The sequence below is a fragment of the Macaca nemestrina genome, chromosome 2, assembly GCF_043159975.1.
Source record: "Macaca nemestrina isolate mMacNem1 chromosome 2, mMacNem.hap1, whole genome shotgun sequence".
Classification (NCBI taxonomy): Eukaryota; Metazoa; Chordata; class Mammalia; order Primates; family Cercopithecidae; genus Macaca; species Macaca nemestrina.
This window is the reverse complement of record NC_092126.1, coordinates 28,722,984-28,735,221: the sequence shown is the minus strand read 5'-3', so window position 1 is coordinate 28,735,221 and position 12,238 is coordinate 28,722,984. Positions and strand designations below refer to the sequence as shown.

General features: G+C 37.9%; 1 protein-coding gene across 7 annotated transcripts in view; it reads left to right on the top strand.

Moving 5' to 3' along the window:
* The window catches only part of LOC105465816 (potassium voltage-gated channel subfamily H member 8), a 383,293-nt gene that overhangs the window by 204,469 nt on the left and 166,586 nt on the right, over positions 1-12,238 (top strand). For all 7 annotated transcript variants that reach the window (XM_071090847.1, XM_071090848.1, XM_071090846.1 and 4 more), the window contains one exon: positions 7-247. In XM_071090847.1, coding sequence (XP_070946948.1) covers positions 7-247 — 241 coding nt within the window. The remainder of the gene's footprint in view (positions 1-6; positions 248-12,238) is intronic.

The following is a 12,238-nucleotide window of genomic DNA, read 5'->3' as shown; positions in this document are numbered from 1 at the left end:
CCACAGAATGTTTTCGTAGATAAACCAGCATTTCCGGAGTATAAAGTTTCTGATGCAAAAAAGTCCAAATTCATACTTTTGCATTTTAGCACTTTTAAAGCTGGCTGGGACTGGCTTATTTTGTTGGCAACGTTTTATGTTGCTGTGACTGTACCTTACAACGTTTGCTTTATTGGCAATGACGACCTATCCACAACTCGGAGCACAACTGTCAGTGACATTGCAGTGGAGATCCTTTTTATTATAGGTAAGAACAAACAGCTGCTTTCTAGGATATTTGCATATGGGAAGTGAAGTGTGTTCCAGATTTTTCTGACATGAATTTGAACTAAGATCCATTTGCATGGGCGTGATTCAGCCTCTGATGCAAATTTTGGAGAAGCGCATACTGTATTTGGATTTCTGAAAATTGCCTCTTCCAACTTTTCCTGTTCCTTTATTCAAACAGATCTAAACTGATCTCCTGTGTTTCTATACTTATTTCATCCAAAATGGGCTAAAAAAGATTTAACAGCTGTTTTGTTTGTGTTCTCACATCCTTCATGATCTTAAACTTGTAGGGTCAGAGATGGGATTTGGCAACAACCCACCAGTGGTGTTGTGACAGTGGTCCACTCCTTGACGTGGTTCTTTCTCCATGCCCTTCCGTGCCCTTTCGGCACGTTGATGGTTTCAATAGGTGACCTGGTTGCAGAAACAAAGCGTTACATAAGCCTTGCAGTAAATCTGGAGAAGCAGTGAGTATCTGATTTTAATTAAAGAAAAGGCCCCAAAGGATGTTTGTTAAGATAATTTATCCCTAGAATATTGGGTACCTCAGTTGAAGCTGCATCTGTGCCAATTTTGTAAGCCTTTTCCTATTTTCCTGTCCTTTAAATCTTCATCTTGTTTAGACCAAAGCCTAGCTTTAGCTTGCTCATTCTAGGATAGATTCCGGGTCTTTAAGTCCCTGACTTAAAGTCAACAGGGACTTAAACTTAACTTAAAGTCTGTTAAGTCAACAGATTGACTCCCTGTTGAATTATTGACTGTCATTAGCAGCTGATACCTGCTTCTTTCCTTGGTCATGTTGATAGAGGGCTATATTCTTACTGTAAAGATGAGAGAATGTTTGAAAACATTACCATGCAGGTAGGTGAACACAGGAGTAAGAAATGGATCTTAAAATTTCAAAGAAAAATAAATAAATAAGTGAGGCACATCAAAACCTTGGTTCAATGGTGGTGGTAGTTGTTTTTTTTTTTTTTTTTTTTTTTTGGTTGTTTTTTTCTCGGTGAAGCTGTGACATCTTTGAGGTTAGAGTGAGTTTTCTTGTTGAATGTCGGCACGTTTGCTTTGGATGAGTTTGTGTGCTCTTGGTGTGGCTTGCCATCATTATTAACATTGTATCTACTGGGCACATCCTTCAGAGCCTTGATAGGACCCCTGCTGTCACCCCAGAAGTGGTAGCTGTAGTGTGTTTAGGCCACTAGATGGCAATGTTGTCTAGTTAGGCAGATGGCAAATTTATTTTTAATTTTTTAATTTTAAAATATAGCTATCCTTTATTAGAAAGTTGTAACCATAAAGGGATCTGTTAAATAATGGTTAAATGGAAAATAACATTCCAGTTTGAACAAAAATTTAAAATGAAAATGGTAGACAAATTGGGTGTGTCTATGGTTTTGTATCCTTTTACTTTGCCAACATTTGACGTCTTCTTCCACCCACCCATGATGCACACGTAAATTAACATCCTAAAAACACTCTCCGTGACCTGGTCAAAATTCTCAAGAATTTGGGCAGTCACTCAACATGTCTAAGCCTTCATTTTTTGTAGTAACAATTTCATAGGGTTTCATGAAATAATAGATGTAAGTATCTGCTTAACAAATATTTCATCATCTTATTATTGTTATTTACAACTTTGTTATTAGGTTAAGTTATATCTTGAACTTTCCTTTCCATTCTTCCTGGTTCTTAGATATTTGAAATTCTTTGGCCTTAGAAGCCACTTCTGTTACTGTGTGTTCATTAACAGATGATGACTTATTTACTCCCATAAAAACTCATACTTTTGAAGGAGATATTTTAAAAGTTTTTGTTTATTTCGTTTTAAGGCTGCTTTTCTCTACTAAACCAATGGAGACTCTTTTGCTCCCCTGATAGCAACCCCTAAATTCTTCTGTGTTTTTTATTACTGTCATTTCTACTGTTCTTCAGGCAGCAAGATGGTTCTCCCAGTAGGCAATATCCATCCCTTACTAGCTACATGACAAAGGAATGAAAACCCATTCCAATTTTTTTGCAGTTTACTTTCTGCAAAGATTCGTTTAGGATTTGAAATTTTGGTCTGCAAGCAGTTCTAGTGTGACTCCTGCCTGAAATCCCTTGTTGATGGACTTATTTTTATAAGCAGTAAAAACTTTCCTGTTCTTTCCTGGTGTTATCTGCTTGCTCTTTCTTTTGAATGAGTTTAAGCATATCTACAATTATAGCATATTTAGAAAAATGACTTAAATTAATATTTCTCTGTTTCCCCCAAACCTTTATTCTATAAAATACTTCAAAAAGGTGGCCTAACAGTGATCATTGACAAGTAAGTTAAAATACTGGGGACAAAATAGTTGCCTGTAATATTGTATCTTTATAATGTGAAGGTAGTGTTCATACCATTTAATATTTGTTAAATTACTGCAGACTTAAACTTCCCTGTCTGACAGCTTTGAAGAGAGTAATCCTTCTCCTAGCATGGAGTTTGAGATCTGAGAATGAACAGACTGCCTCCTCAGTCTGTCCCTGATCCCGGAGTAGCCTAAATGGGAGATACCTCCCAGTAGGGGCTGACTGACACCTCATATTGCCAGGTGCCCCTCTGAGACGAAGCTTCCAGAGGAAGGATCAAGCAGAAACATTTGCCATTCTTCAATATTTGTGTTCTGCAGCCTCTGCTGGTGATACCCAGGCAAACAGGATCAGGAGTGGACCGCCAGAAAACTCCAAGAGGCCTGCAGCTTAGGGTCCTGACTGTTAGAAGGAAAACTAACAAACAGAAAGGACATCCACACCAAAACCCCATCTGTACATCACCATCGTCAAACACCAAAGGTAGATAAAACCACAAAGATGGGGAAAAAACAGAGCAGAAAAGTTGAAAATTCTAAAAAATCAGAGCATCTCTTCTCCTCCAAAGGAACGCAACTCCTTGCCAGCAATGGAACAAACCTGGATGGAGAATGACTTTGACAAGTTGAGAGAAGAAGGCTCCAGACGATTGCTAATAACAAACTTCTCTGAGCTAAAGGAGGATGTTCAAACCAATTGCAAAGCCAATAGAAAACCTTGAAAAACGATTAGATGAATGGCTAACTAGAATAAACAGCTTAGAGAAGACCATAAATGACCTGATGGAGCTGAAACCATGGCACAAGAACTATGTGCTGCATGCACAAGCTAGCAGTACTTGATTCAATCAACAGGAAGAAAGTGTATCAGTGATTGAAGATCAGATGAATGAAATGATGCAAGAAGAGAAGTTTAGAGAAAAAAGAGGTAAAAGAAATGAACAAAGCCTCCAAGAAAGATGGGACTATATGAAAAGACCAAATCTATGCCTGATTGGTGTACCTGGAAGTAATGGGGAGAATGGAACCAAGTTGGAAAACACTCTTCAGGATATTATCCAGGAGAACTTCCCCAACGTAGCAAGGCAGGCCAACATTCAAATTTATGAAATGCACAGAATGCCTACAAAGATACTCCTCAAGAAGAGCAACTCCAAGACACATAATTATCAGATTCACCAAATATGAAATGAAGAAAAAAATGTTAAGGGCAGCCAGAGAGAAAGGTAGGGTTACCCACAAAAGGAAGCCCATCAGACTAACAGCAGACCTCTCGGCAGAAACACTACAGGCCAGAAGAGAGTGGGGGCCAATATTTAATATTCTTAAACAAAAGAATTTGCAACCCAGAATTGCATATCCAGCCAAACTAAGCTTCAAGTGAAGGAGAAATAAAATCATTTACAGACAAGCAAATGCTGAGAGATTTTGTCACCACCAGGCCTGCCTTACAAGAGCTCCTGAAGGAAGCACTAAAAACATGGAAAGGAACAACTGGAACCACCCACTGCAAACACATGCCAAATTATAAAGACCATCAATGCTAGGTAGAAACAGTATCAACTAACGAGCAAAATAACCAGTTAACATCCTACTTACAGGATCAAATTCACATGTAACAATATTAGCCTTAAATGTAAATGGGCTAAATGGTCGAATTAAAAGACACAGACTGGCAAATTGGATAAAGAGTCAAGACCCATCAGTGTGCTGTATTCAGGAGACCCATCTCACATGCAGAGACACACATAGGCTCAAAATAAAAGGATGGAGAAAGATCTACCAAGCAAATGGAAAACAAAAAATGGCAGGGGTTGCAATCCTAGTCTCTGATAAAACAGACTTTAAACCAACAAAGATCAAAAAAGACAGAGAAGGGCATTACATAATGGTAAAGGGATCAATGCAACAAGAAGAGCTAACTAGCCTACATATATATGCACCCAATACAAGAGAACCCAGATTCATAAAGCAAGTCCTTAGGGACTTAAAAAGAGACTTAGACTCCCACACAATAATAATGGGAGATTTTAACACACCACTGTCAACGTTAGATCAACGAGACAGAAAGTTAAAAAGGATATCCAGGAATTGAACTCAGCTCTGCACCAAATGGACCTAATAGACATCTGCAGCACTCTCCACCCCAAATCAGTAGAATATACATTCTTCTCAGCACCACATCACACTTATTCAAAAATTGACCACATAGTTGGAAGTAAAGCACTCCTCAGCAAATGTAAAAGAACAGAAATTATAACAAGCTGTCTTTCAGTCCACAGTGCAATCAAACTAGAACTCAGGATTAAGAAATCAATCAAAACCACTCAACTACATAGGTACTGAACAACCTGGTCCTAAATGACTACTGGGTACATAACAAAATGAAGACTGAAGTAAAGATGTTCTTTGAAACCAATGAGAACAAAGATACAACATACCAGAATCTTTGGGACACATTTAAAGCAGTGTGTAGAGGGAAATTTATAGCACTAAATGCCCACAAGAGAAAGCAGGAAAGATCCAAAATTGACACCCTAATATCACAATTAAAATAACTAGAGAAGCAAGAGCAAACACATTCAAAAGCCAGCAGAAGGCAAGAAATAACCAAGATCAGAGCAGAACTGAAGGAGATCGAGACACAAAAAACCCTTCAAAAAATCAATGAATCCAGGAGCTGATTTTTTGAAAAGATCAACTAAATTGATAGACCACTAGCAAGAGTAATAAAGAAGAAAAGAGGGAAGAATCAAATAGATGCAATGAAAAATGATAAAGGGGATATCAATACAGAGAATACTGTAAAAATCTCTATGCAAATAAACTAGAAAATCTAGAAGAAATGGATAAATTCCTGGACCCATACACCCTCCCAAGACTAAACCAGGAAGAAGTTGAATCCCTGAATAGACCAATAACAGGCTATGAAATTCAGGCAATAATGAATACCCTACCAACCAAAAAAAGTCCAGGACCAGACGGATTCACAACCGAATTCTACCAGAGGTACAAGGAGGAGCTGGTACCATTCCTTCAGAAACTATTCCAATCAACAGAAAAACAGGGAATCCTCCCTAACTCATATTATGAAGCTAAACATCATCCTGATACCGAAGTCTGGCAGAGACACAACAAAATAAGAGAATTTTAGACCAATATCCCTGATGAACATCAATGTAAAAATCCTCAATAAAATACTGGCAAGCCGAATCCAGCAGCACATCAAAAACCTTATCCACCACAATCAAGTGGGCTTCATCCCTGGGATGCAACGCTGGTTCAATGTATGCAAAACAATAAACATAATCCATCACATAAACAGAACAAAAGACAAAAACCACATGATTATCTCAATAGATGCAGAAAAGGCCTTCAACAAAACTCAACAGCCCTTCATGCTAAAAGCTCTCAAAAAACTAGGTATTGATAGGACGTATCTCAAAAAAAAAAAAGGTGCTATTTATGACAAACCCACCCCCAATATCATACTGAATGGGCAAAAACTGGAAGCATTCCCCCTCTCTCTCCACTCCTATTCAACATAGTGTTGGAAGTTCTGGCCAGGGCAATCAGGCAGGAGAAAGAAATAAAGGCTACTCAATTAGAAAAAGAAGCAGTCAGATTGTCCCTGTTTGCAGATGACATGATTGTATATTTAGAAAACCCCATCGTCTCAGTCCAAAATCTCCTTCAGCTGATAAGCAACTTCAGCAAAGTCTCCAGATACAAAATCAATGTGCAAAAATCACAAGCATTCCTATACACCAATAACAGAAAAACAGAGAGCCAAATCATGAGTGAACTCCCATTCACAATTGCTTCAAAGAGAATAAAATACCTAGGAATCCAACTTACAAGGGATGTGAAGGACCTCTTCAAGGAGAACTACAAACCGCTGCTCAACGAAATAAAAGAGGACACAAACAAATGGAAGAACATTCCATGCTCATGGATAGGAACAATCAATATTGTGAAAATGGCCATACTGCCCAAGGTAATTTATAGATTCAGTGCCATCCCCATCAAGCTACCAATGACTTTCTTCACAGAATTGGAAAACAACTACTTTAAAGTTCATGTGTAACCAAAAAAGAGCCTGCATTGTCACGACAATCCTAAACCAAAAGAACAAAGCTGGAGGCATCATGCCACCTGACTTCAAACTATACTACAAGGCCTACAGTAACCAAAACAGAGGGATACTGGTACCAAAACAGAGATATAGACCGATGGAACAGAACAGAGCCCTCAGAAATAATACTACACATCTACAACCATCTGATATTTGACAAACTTGACAAAAACAGGAGATGGGGAAAGGATTCCCCATTTAATAAATGGTACTGGGAAAACTGGCTAGCCATATGTAGAAAGTGGAAACTGGATCCCTTCCTTACACCTTATACAAAAAATTAATTCAAGATGGATTAAATACTTAAATGTTAGACATAAAACCATAAAAACCCTAGAAGAAAACCTAGGCAATATCATTCAGGTCATAGGCATGGGCAAAGACTTCATGACTAAAATACCAAAGCAATGGCAACAAAAGCCAAAATTGATAAATGAGATCTAATTAAACTAAAGAACTTCTGCACAGCAAAATAAACTATCATCAGAGTGAACAGGCAACCTACAGAATGGGAGAAAAAATTTACAATCTACCCTTCTGACAAAGGGCTAATATCCAGAATCTACAAAGAACTCAAACAAATTTACAAGAAAAAAATCAAACAACCCCATCAAAAAGTGGGCAAAGGATATGAAAAGACACTTCTCAAAAGAAGGCATTTATGCAGCCCACAGACACATGAAAAAATTCTCATCATCACTGGCCGTCAGAGAAATGCAAATCAAAACCACAATGAAATACCATCTCACACCAGTTAGAATGGCGATCATTAAAAAGTCAGGAAACAACAGGTGCTGGAAAGGATGTGTAGAAATAGGAACACTTTTACACTGTTGGTGGGACTGTAAACTAGTTCAACAATTGTGGAAGACAGTGTGGTGATTCCTCAAAGATCTAGAACTAGAAATACCATATGACCCAGCCATCTCATTACTGGGTATATACCCAAAGGATTATAAATCATGCTGCTATAAAGACACATGCACACACATATGTTTATTGTGGCACTATTCACAATAGCAAAGACTTGGAACCAACCCAAATGTCCATCAATAATAGATTGGATTAAGAAAATGAGGCACATATGCACCATGGAATATGATGCAGCCATCAAAAAACGATGAGTTCGTGTCCTTTGTTGGGACGTGGATGAAGCTGGAAACCACCATTCTGAGCAAACTATCTCAAGGACAGAAAACCAAACACCGCATGTTCTCACTTATAGGTGGGAATTGAACAATGAGAACACTTGGACACAGGAGGGGAACATCACACACCAGGGCCTGTCGTGGGGTGAGGGGAAGGGTGAGGGATAGGATTAAGTGATATACCTAATGTAAATGACGAGTTAATGCATGCAGCACACCAACATGGCACATGTATACATATTTAACAAACATGCATGTTGTGCACATGTACCCTAGAAATTAAAGTATAACAAAATATATATATTTATTAAATTAATATGTGTGCTAAAATTTACATGTATATTTATATACTGTTTATTTTCTGTTTCTGGAATAGTATTATTAGTTTGACATCTTATAACCAATTAGGGCAGAATTGTTAAAACGTAGTGCAAAAAAGGTCTGGGAAGGAAAGGTGTTCATAGAACTACAAGAGGATGTTTTAAAAAATATTTTGGAATTTATGTCAACTCCATACAAAAATATAAGGCAGCATGATTACTTTAAAGTGAGAAATAATTCAAATGTTTCATGAAGAAAGGACCCACAGTCAAATTTGGAGGTGATATATCTCTTTGGGAGAGTCACAACACACTTTGGCATTGTAGGTCTTCTAAGAAGTTTATGATAAAGAAATTTATTTAAATACGATTAATCTGGCATCTCTCAAATTTATTTTTACCTCAGAACTCATTCTTTCCCAGACCACTTAGTAATGCTCTTTTGGGAAGATAGATTCAGAAACATTCTTCCCATATAGATTCACCATAAAGCAAGTGTCTGATTATAAATTATGCTAGTCAAAACTTAAATATGAATGGTGAATCTGCAATTCTATGAAGAAAGTCATTGGTAGCTTAATGGGGATGGCATTGAGTCTATAAATTACCTTGGGCAGTATGGCCATTTTCACGATATTGATTCTTCCTATCCATGAGCATGGAAGTTTCTTCCATTCGTTTGTGTCCTCTTTTATTTCGTTGAGCAGTGGTTTGTAGTTCTCCTTGAAGAGGTCCTTCACATCCCTTGTAAGTTGGATTCCTAGGTATTTTATTCTCTTTGAAGCAATTGTGAATGGAAGTTCATTCATGATTTGGATATCTGTCTGCTTTTAGTGTATAAGAATACTTGTGATTTTTGCATATTGATATTGTACCCTGAGACGTTGCTGAAGTTGCTTATCAGCTTAAGGAGATTTTGGACTGAGACGATGGGGTTTTCTAAATATACAATCATGTCATCTGCAAACAGGGACAATTTGACTGCTTCTTTTCCTAATTGAATACCCTTTATTTCTTTCTCTTGCCTGATGGCGCTGGCCAGAACTTCCAACACTATGTTGAATAGGAGTGGTGAGAGAGGGCATCCCTGTCTTGTGCCCATTTTTAAGGGGAATGCTTCCAGTTTTTGCCCAGTTAGTATGATATTGGCTATGGGTTTGTCATAAATAGCTCTTATTATTTTGAGATACATTCTGTCAGTACCAAATTTATTGAGAGTTTTTAGCATGAAGGGCTGTTGAATTTTGTCAAAGGCCTTTTCTGCATCTATTGAGATAATCATGTGGGTTTCGTCTTTGGTTCTGTTTATATGCTGGATTACGTTTATTGATTTGCATATGTTGAACCAACCTTGCATCCCAGGGATGAAGCCCACTTGATCCATGGTGGATAAGCTGTTTGATGTGCTGCTGGATTTGGTTTGCCAGTATTTTATTGATTTGGTTTGCCAGTATTTTATTGCATCGATGTTTATCAGTTATATTGGTCTAAAATTCTCTTTCTTTGTTGTGTCTCTGCCAGGCTTTGGTATCAGGATGATGTTGGCATCATAAAATAAGTTAGGGAGGATTCCCTCTTTTTCTATTGATTGGAATCGTTTCAGAAGGAATGGTACCAGCTCCTCCTTGTACCTCTGGTAGAATTCAGCTGTGAATCCGTCTGGTCCTGGACTCTTTTTGGTTGGTAGGCTATTAATTGTTGCCTCAATTTCAAAGCCTGCTATTGGTCTATTCAGGGACTCACCCTCTTCTGGTTTAGTCTTGGGAGAGTGTAAGTGTCCAGGAATTTATCCATTTCTTCTAGGTTTTCTAGTTTATTTGCATAGAGGTGTTTATAGTTTTCTCTGATGGTAGTTTGTATCTCTGTGGGATTGGTGGTGATATCCCCTTTATCATTTTTTATTGTGTCTATTTGATTCTTCTCTCTTTTCTTCTTTATTACTCTTGCTAGTGGTCTATCAAATTTGTTGATCTTTTCAAAAAACCAGCTCCTGGATTCATTGATTTTTTGAAGGGTTTTTGTGTCTCTATCTCCTTCAGTTGTACTCTGATCTTAGTTATTTCTTGCCTTCTGCTAGCTTTTGAATGTGTTTGCTCTTGCTTCTCTAGTTCTTTTAATTGTGGTGTCAGGGTGTCAATTTTAGATTTTCCTGCTTTCTTTTGTGGGCATTTAGTGCTATAAATTTCCCTCTACACACTGTTTTAAATGTGTCCCAGAGATTCTGGTGTGTTGTGTCTTTGTTCTCATTGGTTTCAAAGAACATCTTTACTTCAGTCTTCATTTTGTTATGTACCCAGTAGTCATTCAGGAGCAGATTTTTCAGTTTCCATGTAGTTGAGCGGTTTTGATTGAGTTTCTTAATCCTGAGTTCTAGTTTGATTGCACTGTGGTCTGAGAGACAGTTTGTTATAATTTCTGTTCTTTTACATTTGCTGAGGAGTGCTTTACTTCCAACTATGTGGTCAACTTTGGAATAAGTGCAAGGTGGTGCTGAGAAGAATGTATATTCTGCTGATTTGGGGTGGAGAGTTCTGTAGATGTCTATTAGGTCCATTTGGTGCGGAGTTGAGTTCAATTCCTGGATATCCTTGTTAACTTTCTGTCTCGTTGATCTGTCTAATATTGACAGTGGTGTGTTAAAATCTCCCATTATTATTGTGTGAGAGGCTAAATCTCTTTTTAAGTCTCTAAGGACTTGCTTTATGAATCTGGGTGCTCCTATATTGGGTGCATATATATGTAGGATAGTTAGCTCTTCTTGTTGCATTGATCCCTTTACCATCATGTAATGGCATTCTTTGTCTCTTTTGATCTTTGTTGGTTTAAAGTCTGTTTTATCAGAGACTAGGTTTGCAACGCCTGCCTTTTTTTGTTTTCCATTTGCTTGGTAGATCTTCCTCCATCCCTTTATTTTCAGCCTATGTATGTCTCTGCATGTGAGATGGGTCTCCTGAATACAGCACACTGATGGGTCTTGACTCTTTATCCAATTTGCCAGTCTGTGTCTTTTAATTCGACCATTTAGCCCATTTACATTTAAGCTTAATATTGTTATGTGTGAACTTGATCCTGTAAGTAGGATGTTAGCTGGTTATTTTGTTTGCTAGTTGATGCAGTTTCTTCCTAGCAATGATGGTCTTTACATTTTGGCATATTTTTGCAGTGGCTGCTACTGGTTGTTCCTTTCCATGTTTAGTGCTTCCTTCAGGAGCTCTTGTAGGGCAGGCCTGGTGGTGACAAAATCTCTAAGCATTTGCTTGTCTCTAAAGGATTTTATTTCTCCTTCACTTGAAGCTTAGTTTGCCTGGATATGAAATTCTTGGCTGAAAATTCTTTTGTTTAAGTATGTTGAATATTGGCCCCCACTCTCTTCTGGCCTGTAGTGTTTCTGCCAAGAGGTCTGCTGTTAGTCTGATGGGCTTCCCTTTGTGGGTAACCTGACCTTTCTCTCTGGCTGCCCTTAACATTTTTTCCTTCAATTCAACTTTGGTGAATCTGACAATTCTGTGTCTTGGAGTTGCTCTTCTAAAGGAGTATCTTTGTGGTGTTCTCTGTATTTCCTGAATTTGAATGTTGGCCTGCCTTGCTACTTTGGGGAAGTTCTCCTGGATAATATCCTGAAGAGTGTTTTCCAACTTGGTTCCATTCTCCCCGTCATTTTGAGGCACACCAATCAGACGTCGATTTGGTCTTTTCTCATAATCCCATATTTCTTGGAGTCTTTGTTCATTTCTTTTTACTCTTTTTTCTCTAAACTTCTCTTCTCGCTTCATTTCATTCATTTGATCTTCAATCACTGATGCTCTTTCTTCCAGTTGATCAAGTTGGTTACTGAAGCTTGTGCATTTGTCACATAGTTCTCATGTCATGGTTTTCATCTCTATCAGGTCATTTATTGATTCTTTGCATTGGGTATTCTAGTTATCCATTTGTCAAATCTTTTTTCAAGGTTTTTAGTTTATTTGCACTGGGTTCATAGTTCCTCCTTTAGTTCTCAGAAGTTTGATCGACTGAAGCCTTCTTCTCTCCACT